Source organism: Ahaetulla prasina, chromosome 4 (assembly GCF_028640845.1).
Source record: "Ahaetulla prasina isolate Xishuangbanna chromosome 4, ASM2864084v1, whole genome shotgun sequence".
NCBI classification, from domain to species: Eukaryota; Metazoa; Chordata; class Lepidosauria; order Squamata; family Colubridae; genus Ahaetulla; species Ahaetulla prasina.
The window spans coordinates 63,702,710-63,723,864 of NC_080542.1; the positions used below are offsets into that span (position 1 = coordinate 63,702,710).

At 37.9% G+C, this 21,155-nt stretch overlaps 1 protein-coding gene across 1 annotated transcript in view; it reads right to left on the reverse strand.

Annotated features, from left to right (window-relative positions):
• The window catches only part of CNTNAP2 (contactin associated protein 2), a 788,332-nt gene that overhangs the window by 146,388 nt on the left and 620,789 nt on the right, over positions 1-21,155 (reverse strand). Inside the window, exon 15 of the mRNA XM_058182711.1 lies at positions 17,167-17,294. Coding sequence (XP_058038694.1) covers positions 17,167-17,294 — 128 coding nt within the window. The remainder of the gene's footprint in view (positions 1-17,166; positions 17,295-21,155) is intronic.

The window sequence follows — 21,155 nt, forward strand, 5'->3', positions numbered from 1 at the left end:
CCTGCAAAAATCCACTCCCTGTTTGCTCCTCTTTTATTTCCTATGGGAGGGACCAATTATCTCCAAGGTGTGGCCTTACTTCCCAGTCGACCCTGCTTTCTTAATTATTCTTGTCTTCTGGCAGCTCTGTGCATGCGCACACTGGGAACGGGCTCCAGCTGTTCCTTTGTCTCGTTGCTGTCTATCTCCCTCTCTGCCTCTGATGCAGAGCTCCCACGGCTGGCTCAAGTTCCTCCCCAACCTCCTCACTTCGCGGTGCTGCCAACTGCTGCCAACTTCGCGGGTGAGCCACAAAAGTTTCATTACCAAGCTAAGTAATATCTTCAGCAGAGTTTAAGGGATGTCAGTATTCTTCTGTTTATAAGGGCTTCAGGTGTGGGTGTGTCAAGTGACGGTTTTGTAATGGGCCATGTGATGGGTCACATGGTTGAGGGTCGGTGCTGTCTCTAGTTGGCTATGCAGTTGATTTGGATTCTGAGGGGTTCATGGGTTGGTTATAGATCAGTGTGTCTGGTGATAGAAGTGCTTGTGGAGTCTCAGGCTATAATGAACTCATGAGCATTGTTGTGGATGGTAGTATGGCCGATGATCCAATCGAACTGGTGCTGTTCGATATCAGTGTGAGTAGAGATTAAGGATTTGGGATCATGGTGTTTGACTGCCAACCGGTGTTTGTGGATCCTGGTTTTTAATTATGTGGTGTTTGTCCCATGTGGAATTGGTTGCAATGGTTGCAGTTGATTTTGTAGATTACATAGTTTCTTTCATCCTTCTGTAGCTTGTCTTTGATTCTGAATAATTCCTGGTGGAGTATGATTGTGGGTTTGTGGGCTATTGCTATTCCTAGGGTTGGAGAATTATGGCACCCTTTTTTAAACAAAAAATGACACTAATTTTTAACAAAAAATGCCTGTTATGTTAATTCTTATACGAATCCAAAAAACTGTGGTCCTGTATTTAAAGGTCTAATCTGTAACTCTTTCAAAAAAATGGTAAACTGGGGTTTATAAGAACCTAACCACAGTTGGGTTCAGAATGTTCTGGACACACACTATTTAGTCAAAGAAGGTAAGAGGTATCTGGTGTCTCTTATACTTCAAGCAAAAATGCTAATGGAGGACAATGTCGAATTAAATAAAATTAAATAAGATGCCTGCTTGCATCAGCATACAAAAAGAGGTGGACATTATCCAGTTCCTGGATGTGCAGCTTGATGAAATATAATGTATTTTAAAAATAGTTTAGGAATATTAATGCTGCAATTAGAGGAACGTGAAGAGAAAGCCAATATTTATCTTTGTAGTTGCTGCTATTGTTGTTATATTTTTATTACACTTTTTAAAAAATATTTGGTCAACTTGAGGTGATGAATGTTTCTAATTCTCCTGCCCCTATTTTCCCCATGATAGCAACCTGAGAGGTGGGTTCAACTAGATTAGGATAAAACAAGATGTTCTTTTAAATGTATTGGGAAATATCTATTAAAATATACACCATTTCAAATTCAGCCAGAGTTAATTGTTTGAACTGCTGACAGTTGTTCTCTGTAAGCAAAGTGGTACATAGAAATTTGTCTTGCAACATTGCACACTGACAACAGAATGCTAAAGACAATTGTTTTTAAGTAGACATGAGTAGGATTTGATCAATATATAAACATTCTCTAACTGAAGTTTAAATGTACTGTGAATTGCAGTGTAAACTTGTTAAATAGATGCTTATAGCTATCTGTCCTACTAAGTAACTCAGGTTACTGGGTTTATAATAAGACACACTTTAATATGCTTAAATTTTGTTGAAGTAAATTCATGCAGAATTGCTTTCCTTTACATTTTATATGTAGACAGAATAACAGAGTAACAGAATAACAGAGTTGGAAGGAACCTAGATCTTTTAGTCCAACCCATTGCTCAGGCAGGAAACCCTATATTCTGGACAAATGGCTCTCCAATCTCTTCTTAAAAACCTCAAGTGATGGGCCACCCACAACCACTAGAGACAATTAACCATTCCACTGTCAGGAAATTTCTAGGTTTCTTAGTTCAAGGTTGCTTCTCTCATTGACTAGTTTCCATCCATTGCTTCTTGTCCTGCCTCCTAGTGCTTTGGAAAATAGTTGGACGGCCTCTTCTTTGTTGCAGTCCCTCAAATTGACATACTGTTATTTTAATGTTTTGGCCTCCAGCCTCCTATTTATTTTGTGCTCTTTGTACTTTTTCCAGAGTCTCAACATCTTTATTATTGTGGCAACCCAAACTGGATGCAATATTTGAAATCTGGTCTTATCAACACCTTATAAAGTGGTACAAACAGTTAACATGATCTTGATTCTACCCCTCTGCTAATGCTGCCTAAGATTGCATTGGCTTTTTGGCAGCTGCAGCACACTGCTGTTTCATATTAAGTGATTGTCCACTAGGACTCCAAGATTCCTCTCTCAGCCCTTGCTATTGAGCCAGGTTCCACCTATTCTTACCTATACATTTGATTTTTCTTGCCTACAAGAATTTCATTTTGTTAGATAGAGCTGTGTTTGTCAAGATCCTTCTGGATCTTAAGCTTATCTTCTGGAATGTTGGCTATTCCTGCCAACTTGGTGGTGTCAGCCTCCACTCCAATCTTCACATCTTTTTGTACTCCTTATATTCAGTTGTTAGATAGCATGGGATTTTATTTCTAATATAAATAGCTCTTGGATTCAAGTTAAGTAGAGAGGGCCCTTTAAGAGTGTCGGTCTGACATAATTAAGGGGGGAGGGGAGATTAATGTTTTGAATTCAACAGGAATGTTTGAGCGCGAACTCTAACGGACATTGCATTCCTGATATGATTGACAGCCAGAGACCTGCGGAAGAAGATTACCACGGGGCCCCGGGAAGGAGCTGGCATTGGACCAGACCTGATGACCTCTTGGGGAAGAGGAGGGAGAAACAGGGGGGATATAGATTGTTAGCCATATTTTGTCTCAGATTCAACTTTATACTGCTGCTGTCCAGATGTACCTAGTAAAAGTACTTTTCTTTATTTGCAAATGAAGTCAAGGTGTATTCTTTCCTAGATATAATCAGAGGCAGCCTGACAGGTGGTGTCTGCAAATTTAATGAATTCCCCTTCTATTCCCTTGTCTAAATTCTTTACAAAGGTATTGAAGAGTATTTTGGGTACCCCATTGCTTCCTTCCTTCCAGGTAAATGTAGTTAAGGACATTAAGGACTACACATTGAGTGCAGCTTGTCAGTCAGTTATGAATCCATCTAGTGGTCATGCTCTCAATTCCACATTTTTCTAATTTACTTGTAGTCTACTTAAATAAGTATATAAATATATACTTATATATAGGTCTTTGGTTATTCGGGTTTTCTCCCGTGTAAAATTGGAAGTGTCTTGGCGACGTTTCGACGAAGTCTCATTCGTCATCTTCAGGCTTCAGCTTCGTGCTTCTGGGAGTAATGTGTGATTGCAGCTGTTTCTTCCTTTTGCAATTACACATTGCTCCCAGAAGCACGAAGCTGAAGCCTGAAGATGACAAATTATTATTATTATTATTATTATTATTATTATTATTATTATTATTATTATTATTATTATTATTATTTCGATTTTTATACCGCCCTTCTCCCGAAGGACTCAGGGCGGTGTACAGCCAAGGTAAAACAAACAGTGCAATATACAATTAAAATACGAATTAAAAAACTTATTACATAATTGGCCTAAAACTTTGGAACATATAAAACTAAAACCCATTAAAATTCATTATAAAAATTTAAAACCAATAAAATTTAAGCCAGCCCTGCGCGAATAAATAAATGTGTTTTCAATTCGCGGCGGAAGGTCCGAAGGTCAGGTATTTGGCGTAAACCTGGGGGAAGTTTGTTCCAGAGGGTAGGAGCCCCCACAGAGAAGGATCTTCCCCTGGGGGCCGCCATCTGACATTGCTTGGCGGACAGCACCCTGAGAAGTCCCTCTCTGTGTGAGCATATGGGTCGGTGGGAGGCATGAGGTAACAGCATGCGGTCCCGTAAGTACCCAGGCCCTAAGCCATGGAGCGCTTTAAAGGTAGTAACCAAAACCTTAAAGTGCACCCGAAAGACCACAGGTAGCCAGTGCAGTCTGCGCAGGAGTGGTGTTACGTGGGAGCTACATGAAGCTCCCTCTATCACCCGCTCAGCTGCATTCTGGATTAACTGAAGCCTCCGGGTGCACCTCAAGGGGAGCCCCATGTAGAGAGCATTACAATAATCCAAGCGGGAGGTAACGAGCGCATGAGTGACTGTGCACAAGACATCCCGATCAAGGAAGGGGCGCAACTGACGAACCAGGTGAACCTGGTGGAAGGCCCTCCTGGAGACGGCCATCAAATGATCTTCAAACGACAGCCGTTCATCCAGGAGAACACCTAAGTTGGGCACCCTATCCTTTGGGCCCAATAACTCACCTCCAACAGTCAGCTGCGGCTGCAGCTGACTGAATCGGGGTGCTGGCATCCACAGCCACTCTGTCTTGGAGGGATTGAGCTTGAGCCTGTTCCTCCCCATCCAGACCCGTATGGCTTCCAAACACCGGGACAGCACTTCAACAGCTTCGTTGGGGTGGCCTGGGGTGGAAAAGTACAGCTGAGTATCATCAGCGTACAGCTGGTATCTCACCCCAAAGCCACTGATGATCTCACCCAGCGGCTTCATATAGATGTTGAACAGAAGGGGCGAGAGAATCGACCCCTGTGGCACCCCATATGTGAGGCACCTCGCGGCCGACCTCTGCCCCCCTGTCAACACCATCTGTGACCGGTTGGAGAGATAGGAGGAGAACCACCGATAAACGATGCCTCCCACTCCCAGTCCCCCCAACCGGTGCAGCAAGATACCATGGTCGATGGTATCAAAAGCCGCTGAGAGGTCTAATAGGACCAGGGCAGAAGAATAACTCGTTTCCCTGGCCCTCCAGAGATCATCCACCAACGCGACCAAAGCTGTCTCCGTGCTGTATCCGGGTCGGAAGCCGAACTGGAACGGGTCTAGATAGATATACTCCCAGAAGCACGAAACTGAAGCCTGAAGATGACGAATGAGACTTCGTCAAAACGTCGCCCAGACACTTCCAATTTTATGCGGGAGAAAACCCGAATAACCAAAGACCTACATACAAACAACCGTGAAAACCTCAGAAAACACACACACACACACATATATATATATATATTCTGAGGTTTTAGCGGGTGTTTGTATGTAGGTCTTTTATTTTTGGGGTTTTCTCCCGCGTAAAATTGGAAGTGTCTTGGCGACGTTGCGACGAAGTCTCATTCGTCATCTTCAGGCTTCAGCTTCGTGCTTCTGGGAGTATGTATGTATGTATGTATGTACTAGAGTATTTATTTTGACAAGTTTTTGCTATCTAGATTTTATAATTGTAAGACTATGTCAAATACATGTAAAGAACATTTGGAAGAGAGAGATGAGTTGGATGTACATCTCATTCACCATTACAGAAACTATTATTGCAATGTGAATTACAGCTCTTTTGCTAAAATTATTATAACTGTCAAGTGCTCTCAGCATGGAACAACAATTAGGAGCTTCCTAATGATTGAACAGTTCTTTTTTTTAAATAAAGGATATATGAAAATTCATTACAAAATAGTGTTTATAATGTTATCCTTGTTTAATAATAATTCCTTTTTTAAAATTCCCTTCTCATTTTTATAGGTGATATGGATGTGTTCCTCAATTTTGGGAGTTTGAGAATTCTGCACAAGCTCTGCTGTTCCGAGCACTGCATTATGGTCAAAGAACTTCATTAATGTTCCTGGGTTCTGTTAGAGACATTGTCCAAGGAGTCACAATCTCGTATGTTCCTACCATTGCTGGGACCAATTTGGTCTTTATTTTCTACTTTTTCTTGAATTCCACCTTTAAGTCCTTGGTGGTTCTCCAGCTTTTCATACTTCTTCTTCCTGATATTGCTGTGACTTGGCACCTCTACATGACACTACTATATTCTGGTCCTTGTTTACTACTCCAATGTCTGATTGATTGGCTAATATATGCATTTCTATCTGGATCTGGATGTTCCATAGGATCTTAGCCCTGTTATTCTCTATGACCTATGGAATTTCCTCTCTGGACTTGGGAGGATTTAGCCACACACTACAGATATTCTCCTATACAATGCTAATACTTGGTTGTGACATTCAGCATATGTGGTTTCTGTTTGTTCTTTCCTCTATATTTCCCTTTCTTTCCCTTCCCTTCCCAGAAGATAGGTAAATAGCTGCTGGTGGGTGGGGGAGGGAGCAAGGGTTTCCATAAGGGAAACATGGGGAACATTGAAAACAAAGAACATGTGACCACAATTAGCAGCCCTGTTGAAGCAGTTACAACTTTCTCAAATTTCCAAAGTAATAGGTTCCAGCATCCTGTAAGTCAGTCTATTTGAGGTATCTTTGTTGACAAAGTTTTGCCTCATTATGAACCATTTCACCAAGTTAAAGTTTTCACAAAGACAAGCATTATAATAGTGTATATAGTCATAAACAGCTAAGTTGCCAAATAATCTATGCTCATATCAGAGAATTTCAGGAGATATTTATTTTGGAAGTTTGCTGAAGACAGGTTTCTAAAGAATAAGGCAAAATTGCATGTATGGCTTTTTGCAACAAACCACCAAAACTACTTTTTACAATAGGGGTATTGATTTTGAGGCAGGGGGTGGGGCAGATGATTTCTGGCTGTAGCTTCAGCCTACCGGCCCCTTAGCTGGCACAAACTGAAGCTCTGGAGCCTGCTGCCACCACCTGGCTGGCTGTCTATATGGACTGCTGGACATACTTACTATGTCCCACTGTCTGTTTTGGCTTGCGGTTGGAGACCAGGTTGCTGCTGGTCATCTCCTCAGCCACCTCATGGGTCTTTCTCTTGGTCTGCATGTGGAGAGGATTCTTCTTGCATACCCAATGAACGTTGGCCCCACTGAGCAGGGAAAGCCAGATCCCCATCAGCATCATGGCCACTAGGCCCAGCAGAGATGAGAGGAGGCACAGGATCCCGGATGGGCCTGGGTGGCCATGGCACCAAGGAGGATCCAGCTTTCCCTTCTCACAGTGGCCGTCTTTTGCCTGCTGGCCCTGGGCTGCTCTACCCCCTCTATTTAGATTTTCTAGCTGGCTGCTTCACCTCTTTCATGCTGGATGTGCTTGGTGCTCCAGGCAGCGAGAGCATTGGTCTAATGGATCTGTACGAGCTGCTGGCAACCTTGTTGGTCTTACCAACACCTTATAAAGTGGTACTAACAGTTAACATGATCTTGATTCTACCCCTCTGCTAATGCTGCCTAAGATTGCATTGGCTTTTTGGCAGCTGCAGCACACTGCTGTTTCATATTAAGTGATTGTCCACTAGGACTCCAAGATTCCTCTCTCAGCCCTTGCTATTGAGCCAGGTTCCACCTATTCTTACCTATACATTTGATTTTTCTTGCCTACAAGAATTTCATTTTGTTAGATAGAGCTGTGTTTGTCAAGATCCTTCTGGATCTTAAGCTTATCTTCTGGAATGTTGGCTATTCCTGCCAACTTGGTGGTGTCTGCAAATTTAATGAATTCCCCTTCTATTCCTTTGTCTAAATTCTTTACAAGGGTATTGAAGAGTATTTTGGGTACCCCATTGCTTCCTTCCTTCCTTCCAGGTAAATGTAGTTAAGGACATTAAGGACTACACATTGAGTGCAGTTTGTCAGTCAGTTATGAATCCATCTAGTGGTCATGCTCTCAATTCCACATTTTTCTAATTTACTTGTATGTGTTTGTATGTAGGTCTTTGATTATTCGGGTTTTCTCCCGCATAAAATTGGAAGTGTCTTGGCGACGTTTCGACGAAGTCTCATTCGTCATCTTCAGGCTTCAGCTTCGTGCTTCTGGGAGCAATGTGTAATTGCAAAAGGAAGAAACAGCTGCAATCACACATTGCTCCCAGAAGCACGAAGCTGAAGCCTGAAGATGACGAATGAGACTTCGTCGAAACGTCGCCAAGACACTTCCAATTTTACGCGGGAGAAAACCCGAATAATCAAAGACCTACATATATATATATATATATATGTATGTATGTATGTATGTATGTATGTATGTATGTACTAGAGTATTTATTTTGACAAGTCTTTGCTATCTAGATTTTATAATTGTAAGACTACGTCAAATACATGTAAAGAACATTTGGAAGAGAGAGATGAGTTGAATGTACATCTCATTCACCATTACAGAAACTATTATTGCAATGTGAATTACAGCTCTTTTGCTAAAATTATTATGATAACTGTCAAGTGCTCTCAGCATGGAGCTTCCTAATGATTGAACAGTTCTTTTTTTTAAATAAAGGATATTTATTTTAAAAAAATGCTGGCAACCTTGGTGATGGCAGTGGGCCATAGCAATGCCAAGGTGTGTCGGGTATACAAGGGGAACACAATCCATGCACGAGCCATGAGGGGGCCCAAGAAGAGGACCAGCAGCAACCTGCTCTCCAACCGTAAGCATAAAAAGATGGAGTGCATCTGCTGGATGCTGGGGGCTGAGCCTGTGCATGAATGTGCACGCTGGCTCCTGCACATATACGTGCAGGCCGAGATGGTATTGCCTGGGCCAAAGCGAGGGGGCCACCCCTTACTCTTTCCAGGATGGCCCCACGGGCTAGATCCGACCATATCACGGACCAGATTCAGCCTATGGGCCTTGATTTGATAACCCTGTTGTACAACTATAGATAGGTAGATAAGGAACTAAAATATCAATCTAAGTATTAAGAATAAAGAAGGCATGTAAAGAAATTTATCACTCTCATTTTTCTTCAGAAGTTCACTTTCATGGAACAGACTGAGAGCAATTATTAAGAAATTATCAAGAATATTTATGTCAAGCTAACTGTGATTAAATCCAGCCAAAAGGCATTGACTTATGTTTCTGCACAATGCAATAATACTTGGCATAGGAGAATGCTACTCATTCAGAAAATACAAGGGCACTAGAACATTTTATTCTATTTTTCTGTGACAGCAACCATGGATCATATATTATAAAAAATATCTCAGAGTTGTAAAAACTGCAGTTCCACCTTGAAATCTAATTCTACAATTGACAACAGCAGAAATTTCCCTTCAGTGAAATGGCAGCTCTTAAAAGTACTGTGCATTATTTTGTCTCTTTCAATAATTTATTTCTTAGATCAAGACTGAATAAATAACTCTCTTCCTTGAAAATAAAAAAAGAAAAGCAAGAAGGTAACAATATTTTAAGCAGCAAACATTAAAAATTATAGTATTATTATAATTTGCGGTTCCTTAATGTAGAACATAAGGATGAATTAACATTATAATTAAAGCAGCAGTCTTTTATCCAGTTATATGGACTTATTTCAGAATGAATACATAGAATTATGCATGAAGGATATAATCTCTTCAATATCATAAAAATATTGCATGCATATTTTAATGAAATCACATCATCATGTTTGTCACTTTGTGTTCATTTCCTTTCTGAACCTAATATTTTTGTTAATCATAAATATATGGGTTAAATTTCTGAACAATATATTTGGGAGCTTCAGTAATATTTGGATTCATTAAATTGTCTTTTTATATAGTTGGAGTCTTAAAAATAAATATAAAAACCTAAAGTTTAGTGATTAATGATGTAAATATTCTGGAGGCTTTTAGACTATCTATTTCCTACTTCATCTTTTAGGGACAACTATATCTCTTTCTGTTGTATCCAGTCTAGCTCCAAAATCTTGTCTAAGCCTTGTAATTTGTGTAATATGTTTATAAATTAATAGTGGTGATTCCTGGAAGGCAGCAACTATACATTTTTCATGGTTACAGAGCTTCTATGTTTCCAGATAATAGAAATTATGTAGCTACTATTCGTATATACGAAAGGTAAAATCTGATCCAAAAGAGTTATAACTTTTTTTTCTCTTCAAATTGGGATCCAAAGATCACTTATATAAGAGACAACATTCTGCTTAAAAGCTAATAATTGTGAGTTGAGTTGAGTTGAGTTTAGAGACAGTGACTGATCCAAAATCATCCAGTCTATTAGTTGTATTTTGGGGTAAGGGTTTGGTCTGGCAACTAAGCAGTGATGAAAGTCAGCCAGTTCTATCCAGCTTAAGTGAACCAGTAGTGCCGGTGGTGGGAGTCTCCGCCAAGCCACCCAGACATGATCACGTCCCATTTTTGACCCTCTGTGCATGCCAGAAGGCTCTGCACATGCATGGACGAGGCACGTGCACACTCACATTTGCGAACCGGTAGTGAAGGTAACTGGATTTCACCCCTGCAACTAAGCAAGGTATTTAAAAAAAAACATGATGAAAAGATGAAAACTAAATACTGCTAGTGTCAATTTCATTAACATGTAAAAACTAGGTTTAAAAATTAATTTTACAGATTTCTAAATGCTGAGAGAGTGATAGTTGGTGTCAGTTAAACACAGTTCATCTCTTTGTAGAAGTGCATGGTTATACCCAAGAACATTCATGGAAAACTTTATTTCCTGCCTCACCATCTCCAGCCTTCACAACAAATGCAACAAATGATTTTCTAGCCCTGTGAGAAACAAGAGAGTCTCTCTTGCATGTGCCAGACACATAAGCCTTTGACAGTAGAGGACTTCTGTAAATATCTTTCAAGTAATAATGCTAAAGATTCATGGGAACTCAGCCATTCCTAGAAAACTATTTGTAGTTTTAGTTTGCTATCTATAGTACTGTGTAGATTAGCATGATGACATCCAGCGGCTGCTGATTTTTGGATTGTTAAGACATATATCTTCTTTATTTATACATCTTATACATATAAGAAAGGCCTAACACTTCTTTTATGTGTGTATTGCAAAAGGAGAGATTGTTCACTGTTTTGTTTCCATAAAATAAGCAGTGTGGTAAAACTCATTCCTCAATTATTACTCGGGGAATACTCAGCCGATGCCACCCTAAATGCTTCTCGATTTGCTGCCAAATCGATTGGTTCCACAGTATCCTCATGCCGCCTTCTCTGGCTTAGGCGTTGGCAAGCCGACGCCAAAAACAAATGGAGGTTGGCCTCAGCCCCTTATTCGGGGACCTCACTCTTTGGAGCAGCCTTGGATCCTTTACTTTACTTTACTCAAAATCAACAACATGCTGAATATAATGTACTTAAATCCACATGTGCCAGAAGAGATTGGAATTTCTCTTAAATTGAAGTGAGAAATAGGTTTTTATATACATCCCATATCATACATCATTTGCACTTTTTAATTTTAAAATTGAACTATTTTTAATACTTAATGGACAGGCAAAACCAATTGAGAACGTGCAATTTAGGCATTCTCCTGGATGCACGGCTGTCTTTAGAAGACCATTTGACAGCCGTCGCCAGGGGAGCTTTTCATCAGGTTCGCCTGATTCGCCAATTGCGCCCTTTCCTGGACCGGGACTCGTTATGCACGGTCACTCATGCCCTCGTCACTTCCCGTCTGGATTACTGCAATGCTCTTTACATGGGGCTCCCCTTGAGGAGCACCCGGAGGCTCCAACTGGTACGGAATGCGGCCGCGCGGGGGATTGAGGGAGCCCCCCGTAGCTCCCATGTAACACCTCTCCTGCGCAGGCTGCATTGGTTGCCGGTGGTCTTCCAGGTGCGCTTCAAGGTGTTGGTTATCACCTTTAAAGCGCTCCATGGCATTCGACCGGGATATTTACGGGACCGCCTGCTGCCGACAGTTACCTCCCATTGTCTGGTACATCCAGTGCGCGCTCACAGGAAAGGCCTTAGGGTGCCGTCGGCTAGGCAATGTCGGCTGGCGGCCCCCAGGGGAAGAGCGTTCTTTGTGGGGGCCCCGGCTCTATGGAATGAGCTGCCGGTGGGACTCCGTCTCCTCCCTGATCTCCGGACCTTTAAACGCGAGCTCAAGACTTTCTTTTTTCACCAAGCGGGGCTGGCCTGATTGATTTTAGTATGGGGGATTTTAGTGGGTTTTAATAGGGTTTTAGTTTTTGATAAAATTTTAGCTAATATTTTAAATATACAGCGGTTGAATCAGATTTTTAAATTTGCTATAGTATTTTAATTTGTTTAGGATTTCTGTCGTTTTATTGGCTGTACACCGCCCTGAGTCTTCAGAGAAGGGCGGTATAAAAATATGAATAAATAAAAATAAAAATAAATAAATAAATAAATAAATAAATAAATTTTCCTGAGAATAATTTTAATTAATTAATTAAATTTTAATTTAATGTAATTAATTTTTATTGTTTTTAGGAAAAGAAAGAGAACTCTCTCCATATCTCTGGAATGGTAAGACTTTAACTTTGGCTGAATTTTAGGTGATATATCAACAGAACTGTTATACTCCTAAAGAAAAGGACTTAAAAATAAACAAGGCAGCAAAAACTGTGTGTTCCAAGAGTGAGTTTTTGTATCACAATTGTGTGGCATGACTACAATGTGATTCCAAAGAAGCAGTTCATACAATCACATAGTAAATAGCCAGCTTAGTTCCTCAATAACATCTGAATAAAGGCAATACACTTTACCTACTCTAAGAGTTTAGCCATTATATTGCATGTTATCTTATTATAAGTGTGCTTTCCAATTCAAAATTTATCTTTAAATTTATCTATACATTGGTAAATTATGAAGTCCTTAACAATGTTCTTAAATGTTTTTCTGCTCACATAACATAATATCATGTAATGGTTTATTTTGGGAAGGGTGGAAGCAAACAAATAAATACACAAATAAATCTTATTCCTTTTGAAATATAACAGCAAATGGATCGAAACTTCAGCTGATGAGATTTTTTTTCTATGACAGAATTATTTCCAGCTGATGAGATTTTTTTTCTATGACAGAATTATTTTCAGTTTGAACTAATATGAAAATATTCTAAATAAATACAACAAATGAACTTGTGAACTGATTTTACTAATGATATAATACCAATTTCTAGAATGTTGTTGTTGTTGTTGTTAGTTGCGAAGTCAGGACCCCATGGACAATGCTCCTCCAGGCCTTTCTATCCTCTACCATCCTCTGGAGTCCATTTAAGCTCATGCCTACTGCTTCAGTGACTCCATCCAGCCACCTCATTCTCTGCTGTCCCGTTCTTCTTTTGCCCTCAATCTTTCTCAGCATTAAGCTCTTCTCCAGTGAGTCCTTCCTTCTCATTAGGTGGCCATTTCTAGAATAGGCACACTTTTTACTATCTTCACGTGGAAAACTCAATGAAAGTATAACAAATAATCATGTATTACAATTAAGCAAAGTGTCATGGATGACTTTCTATGAAATCTTGCTTGTAACCAGACAACTGTAACAGGAGGTGGGAGGAAAGGCATTGGAATGTAAGGGAGGTTTGGGAGGGAAATTTGGAATGCAAGAGTGCCGATGGAAGTCTGAGACAGACCAATACTTCAAGGTCACTAGCTGGGGAAGTCTGAGGCAGACAGATCATTCCCAAAACAAAGAGAGTGCAAATGATTGATGGACAATGGACAATGGGAAGTCAAGGGGAAAAAGGGAAAATTTTCCTATGCTGTTTTCATGTGAAATTATTAGAACTGGTTTTTCTACTTCTACTTCATGGAATTTTCAGTAAAGTTATATTCTTGGTAAAAAAAAAGGTCTTAGAAATTTCTTTTGCTGTCTAACCTAGTGGGACAGCTGACACAAAGTTGAATGACACATGACAAATAGTGATTAATATTATTTGTGGAAAACTATTTCACATAGTTAGCTAGGAAGATAAAAAAGGAACTCAATTCCCTCAAGACATTCCCACCCAATAAAATAGAAATTTTGGGGGGAAAAAACCCCTAGAGAATATTTTCTCTGTAAAACAGAAACATTCTTAAAGATCCAGAAACATTAAACAAGTAAACACCATTCAATTTTAAGATGTAAAGAAAAAATATCACATAATGATGTATCTTAATTGAAAATATATTGCTAATGGTTTTAAAATTAAAAGGAAAGGTATTAATTTATACTCCATCATAAAAAGTATATTATATGAAAACTGTTTAATCATTTTGAAATTAATTATCAGTTTTTATCTGATTTCACCTGTAGTACAATCCTTTCAAAAATAATATGTGAATATAAAACACACTATAATATAAACCACTTCTCTTCTCTCTGAATACCAATGACTGCATCTCCAACGATCCATCTGTTAAGCTACTGAAGTTCGCAGATGACACAACAGTGATCGGTCTCATTTGAGACAATGACGAATCCGCATATAGACAAGAGGTCGAACGACTAGCCTTGTGGTACAACCAAAACAATCTGGAACTGAACACACTCAAAACCATAGAAATGGTGGTAGACTTTAGGAAAAACCCTTCCATACTTCCACCTCTCATAATACTGGACAACACAGTATCAACAGTAGAAACCTTTAAATTTCTAGGTTCTATCATATCGCAAGATCTAAAATGGACAGCTAACATCAAAAACATCATCAAAAAAGGACAACAAAGAATGTTCTTTCTGCACCAACTCAGTAAGCTCAAACTGCCCAAGAAGCTGCTGATTCAGTTCTACAGAGGAATTATTGAATCTGTCATTTGCATCTCTATAACTGTCTGATTCGGTTCTGCAACCCAACAAGAAAGACACAGACTTCAGAGGATAATTAGAACTGCAGAAAAAAATAATTGCTACCCACCTGCCTTCCATTGAGGACCTGTATACTGCACGAATCAAGAAGAGGGCCGTGAAAATATTTACAGATCTCTCACATCCAGGACATAAACTGTTTCAACTCCTACCCTCAAAACGACGCTATAGAGCACTGCACAACAGAACAACTAGACACAAGAACAGTTTTTCCCCGAAGGCCATCACTCTGCTAAACAAATAATTCCCTCAACACTGTCAAACTATTTACTGAATCTGCACTACTATTAATCTTCTCATCATTCCCATCACCAATCTCTTTCCACTTATGACTGTATGACTATAACTTGTTGCTGGCAATCCTTATGATTTATATTGATATATTGACCATCAATTGTGTTGTAAATGTTGTACCTTGATGAACGTATCTTTTCTTTTATGTACACTGAGAGCATATGCACCAAGACAAATTCCTTGTGTGTCCAATCACATTTGGCCAATAAAAATTCTATTCTATTCTATTCTATTCTATTCTATTCTATTCTATTCTATTCTATTCTATTCTATTCTATTCTATTCTATGGAAAATAGTGATGATACAGAACAATGCTATTGCTTTTATAGTAAAGGACAGATGGATGAGGTAGAAAAATAATTTTCTAAGCACACATTTTAAATTTGGATGAGGTTATAAATATAAATGAAGCAAAAATATACAGAATAGTCATGTTCAATATCACAATGCAGTCCTGAATAATAAATGTTATGTCAAAACATTTAAGTGATATTCCCAGTCAAATTCTTTTAGGCTGGCTTTATCAGGGTCATAAAATTGAAACAAATGTTTTTACTATGAATACTATTACAAACAGTAATAATTATTAATATATTATTATAAGCATAAGCTATAATAATTTCATTACATTAAGACTTTCAAGGATATATGGACAGGAAATATAAATTATTTAGCACTGCTATTATTAATTGACAATTTATGTGCGATCAACATCAATATGCAGGAACACATTGAACCTTGGGGTCAGCATTGTATTTTGGCTCCAAGCTACAGTGTTCAACCATAGACCAGGGACTATTTCTGTGACTGTACATTGTAACTTGCATATTGCAGGACAATCTCACATCTGGATAATCTCTGCTACAATATATCTTGTCAGTAGGTTACTAAGCACCCAACAGTTTATGAGGGCAATGACTGATGCATTACAGTGCCATCAGAATGCAGCCCAGGGTTTATTTATTTATGCATTATAGCTGTAGCTTTCTGAGTGATTAACAATTAACAATAAACACAAGAAAGGAAAGGATCAATTCATGTTAAAACGTATATTTAATAAAATAAAAAAAAACATACAAAATAGGTAGCAGGAAGTAATTAAAATCCAAACTGATATGAATTTAATTATAAATTAAATTACAATAATTATAAATTTTAATTATAAATAATTATAAATAATTAATTATACTAAAATAAAATTAAAAAGGATAAAAGCATTTTGGGAATGCCTGATTTGCTATCCTACTATCTAATTTAAATGTTAAATGAAAATGATGTGTATATGTATAAATGAGGATATTCAGTTTAGGATGAGAAGTAGTACAGTAAGAACTGAAACTATTGATGCTACTAAGTGCAGAATTTATGTTGAGTAATATTGGGAAAAACAAGGAAATTATTTTTTAAGAAAGAAAATGTGAGCTCTGCTTTGCATATGATTTGTATACAATACATACCCAAGCTTAAATAACTAGTCAGATATTGGAAGATTTACACTTCCTTATTTAGGCTTCAAGTTTCAAACACATACTAAAAAAGGCAGTTTTGATTTGCAAAATGACTTTAACCTTTATTAACATCAATGATTCCCACCAGCTATAACTTCATATACAAGTTTTCAATTATGAACTTAGTCACAATGCTATTATTTATATCTCTATAAAGTTAGTTCATTGCAATATAAAAGGTAGTGCTATTGGCATTAACAGCAGCATTCAGCAGCATCACAGATATTAAAAGTTATTCTCTGTGGTTTGTATTTCTGTGTATATTAATCAATTGGATAATTTGGACTATTCACCTATATTTAATTGAATAGGCCAAGTTATCTAATTGGTTCCACAATAAACATTAATGCCCATACTTAAAAACTAAACCAAGTACATCTATTCAGTATACAATAATTCTCTATAAATATTTTTGAAAAATGTTATTGATATATTTTGATATAGATCATGTAAAAGCATATCTTAAAGGACTTTATCAAGCTGAAACTGTCTTAGATATTCTTGGTCATGATATAATTCTCTTGTAATGTGGGTGAAATATCCCAGATGCTGCAAGATCTCACTGAGTTATTACAATCCACTCTAATTTGCAAGAGTGATAGCTGGATGTTGATACTTCAATTCTCTCAGTGGTGATGCAGTGACCGCTTTATGAGAAGCAGAAAGAGAAGAGGTTTTAATACAAAATGATAGTAGTAATCACACTTACGGTCTCCATGGCAACGCAGAGCGCCCACAGTTAACTTGGCATCAGAGCCTGGCCGACCAATATCTCCAACCACTACTTGACTGATAGGTAAATGATCCTTGTAAGATAAAAGACCAGCATCTTTTCTCCTATGTAATGACAAGAAAGAAAAATCAAACATACTTAATAAGATGTTTAATGAAAGTCTGAGTCTACCTTGGGCCAGTTAGGATTGAATTCCTGACAATGAGCAGAATCAGCCTGTGACTCTGTGTAACCACAGTGTCACTAAAATATTACTTTATTGGTGCCTTTGGTTCTCTTGATCCACCATCAAGTATAAGCTTCCATTTTGGAATGGAGTTAAAATCCACATCTCTTAAGTTGCCGAAATTTATTTATATTTATTAGTTTCCTATCTTACCATAAAGTAACTCTGAGTAGCTTACAGCATAAAAAATACATCTACATTAAAACAAGAGTACATTAAGACAACAAGATTAAAATTAAGGGCATGTGGAGAGGGAGGGGGTGGAATGGGAGTGGATGGGACCTTTTACTACTTGATCAACCATTTCTACTGTGCTGTTCCCGCACTGGGACCCAGGCCAACTGACAGAGCCAGGTCTTTAGCCCTTACAAAAGGGTTGGGGCCAATCTCATTTCAGGAGGCAAGATGTTCCAGAGGACAAGAGCAACAGCTGAGAACACCCTCCTCTTGGACATTGCCAGTCAGAATAACTGGATTGATGTTACCCGCAGCCTGTCTCCTTTGCTGGCACAAATGGGAAGGGCAAATCCCACTAGGGTGAGACAGTCCCTCAAGTAATCTGGACCCATGATCACCAACACCTTGAATTGCATCTGGAAACAGACCGGCAACTAATGCAGCTCGCAGAGCAGTGGTGTTACAGGGACTATCCTTCAAAAAACTGCCCTTGCTGCCGCACTCTGCCCTAGCTGTAAGTAGCCCCATGTAGAATGCATTATAATAGTCCAATAGTCCAATAGTGTAATATTATAATAAAATTGGGCCTCTGGTGACTCAGACTGCTAAGACAGTCTGTTATTAACACAGCTGCTTGCAATTACTGCAGGTTCTAGTCCCACCAGGCCCAAGGTTAACTCAGCCTTCCATCCTTTATAAGGTAGGTAAAATGAGGACCCAGATTGTTGGGGGCAATAAGTTGACTTTGTATATAAATATACAAATAGGATGAAGACTATTGCTAACATAGTGTAAGCCACCCTGAGTCTTCGGAGAAAGGCGGGATATAAATGCAAATAAATAAATAAATAAAAACAACTGTGAGATGACTAGGGAGACGTATTGAGGAACACTTTCCTAGATACTTATTGTCAGTACAGCTACTAACAGATTGGTTCAATTACAGTTTTCAGGCTGAAAAAACAGATGAAGTATATTTGATAATGTCATGTCAAATTCAACCTGCCAGGAGCAGTGATCAGTCATTCCACTCTATAAGTTGTGCTGGAGACATTGCTGAGAAAAGATCTATTTCAGATGGAAGCCAGCAAACAATCATTTTATACGTGGTGGTTCTTTTATAACTTGGCCACTGGAGAGGTAATTAATTGCTCCTCTCATGCTGAATTATATTTGGTTTTACTGCTTGACTAGTACATGCTTATTTTGGGAGGGGAGATTTCTTGTACCATTCTTTATCATACAGTATTTATCTTGGTTTGCTGGAGCATGGGGCAGGAAGAAGACAAAATGGAGAGCAGAAGGAAAGACACAAAAATATGAAATGTGCAAGAGGATTTATCACAAAAATTGATTTGACATAATTTAGGCAACAGTAGAATTAGTAGGAAAATGTATATTAATATATATTGGATTTTTTTCCACTGATTGTGGACTCATTGACAATAACAAAAAGTATTATTGTTTCATTATTCATTATCGTAAGAATGTTTCATACCATTAACTGTTTGCTTGGTCACCAGTGAACATCAGATTAATTTGATGCAAAGAAAAACATTTTTTTTAAAGGAAATGCAATTAAAACAATTAAGAAAACAACTTTAATCTTTTAGAATATTGTTTCTTTGGAATGTTGCCTAACATCTATGATTAGGAAGGTGATCAGAAGCTTAATTAGTATGCTTTTCAAATAGCATTAAACTGTTGTTTGAAAACAAAGGATATAAGTACTGGACTGTTTTATTTTGAATTGTTTTTCATTTGTCTATTTTTATTGTACTTTATTATTTATTCCAAGAATATCTATGCTGCATTTCAGAACAAGTTTTCCCAAAGTGGTTTATACCCCACAAAATCCCCAAAGCAAATATAATACTACAAAGCCACATTAAAATTCCATAAAATCTAATAAGCAGATAAGCCATACAACACAACACAACAATAAAATGTAAACCCAAATTAATCACAGAAAAATGTACTTTACAATAATAATTAAATTCTACTGAAATCAAAAGTGTTCTCTTATTCATAACTACACACATACATATGTACACATATATGAAATGTACAAATTCATACCGGAGTATCTATAGGAATATCTTTTCTATTGCTTAAATATGAGTATATCCTCAAGAACCCTAAACATAATTTTCAAATATAAATATCAAATTATTTATATTTAGTATTTTTCTAAAAATATCTTTGAACCCGGAGATCATTTTTGAGAAGATCTGCAAAGAGTAAAGCATGACCTCAGCATAGCAAAACAATTCACTATGACAAAAAACCCTCAAAATTACTTCATCTTGTTTCTCTTTTGGATAAGATGAAGGTAAGGGCAGACTTTTAAGATTTTTTTAATTACAGTTTATATCAACTACAGTTTTTATCAACTACAATTTATATTAACTAAAGCAGAATTATAGTATTTCTTGTCGCATCTTATTTACTGAATTGTCTATAGTTATCTGAAGGGCTGACATTGGGTGCGGACAATCACAAAGCATTAATAGATTAGAGAGCAAAGGAAGCACTGGACTCAATAGGATTTGGAGCCATCTTTTCATTTATTTGAGGCTGCTATTAGTGTGCCTTCATTTTTAAAATTAAATTAAAATCAATTAAAAGGAAATGAAATAGGTAAGCAGTTTTTTTGGTACTGGAATGACTTGGAGACCCTGGGTCAAACTAGCTGTTACAAATCAAGACAGTGAAAGAATAATGAAATATGTGTCATGATTTCTTAAAACAAGCCTGATTTTTATGTGGGTTTGTATTAGAACATGATGATTCATATCTAATTAACTGTGCTCTTTGTGGAAGCCCATATTTAGATTCAAGACTTTTTGATTGTTTATAATAAAATACAAATCTCCTACAAAACCTGGGGGTGGTATGAAGATTTGGGGAGGTATTGTGGTGAAAATGTTTGACAGGTATTAAAAAAAAAAGTGAATTTCAAGTGTTAGGAATGTTAGGAATGATGAGAAAGTTTTAAGATGGGACTTGTAATATGAATTTCTTATAATATGAATTAGTTCCATGTAATATGAATTAGCTAACAAATTATTCTGGTAAGTAATCTAACTTTTAATATCTTTAGTTTGCTTTCTGAAATTATTTCATGACTGACTTTGTTTATCAGAACAATCACTTTATGAATTTATGTGCCTCTAATGGCAGGTCTTTTTTTGAGAGACAGAGTAGAATACTTCTTCAAACTTGGGAGGGGGCGGGCTGCTGATGCTGCAGCGTGTTTGAAGCAGCTCCTCTTGGTTTTATTTTATTTTATCAATTTTTAGTATCCCCATTGGATCCTTTTTATTTAAATAATATTTTTCAGAGACAATAACAGTATAGACCCAACACAGACAAAGTTTTGGCTGCTGAGGACTAATAAGGCATGGGAAAAAGAAAGAAGTGCCATGATACCAGGCCGGGATCTCTCCCACCAGTAAAGAATGCAAAACAGCCAAAAATCAATGAGCACTATGCAGGCAAGAGATTTGTAAGTAAAACTATCCCCCACTCCATTTCCAACAATCTGGAGAGGTTAGAACGG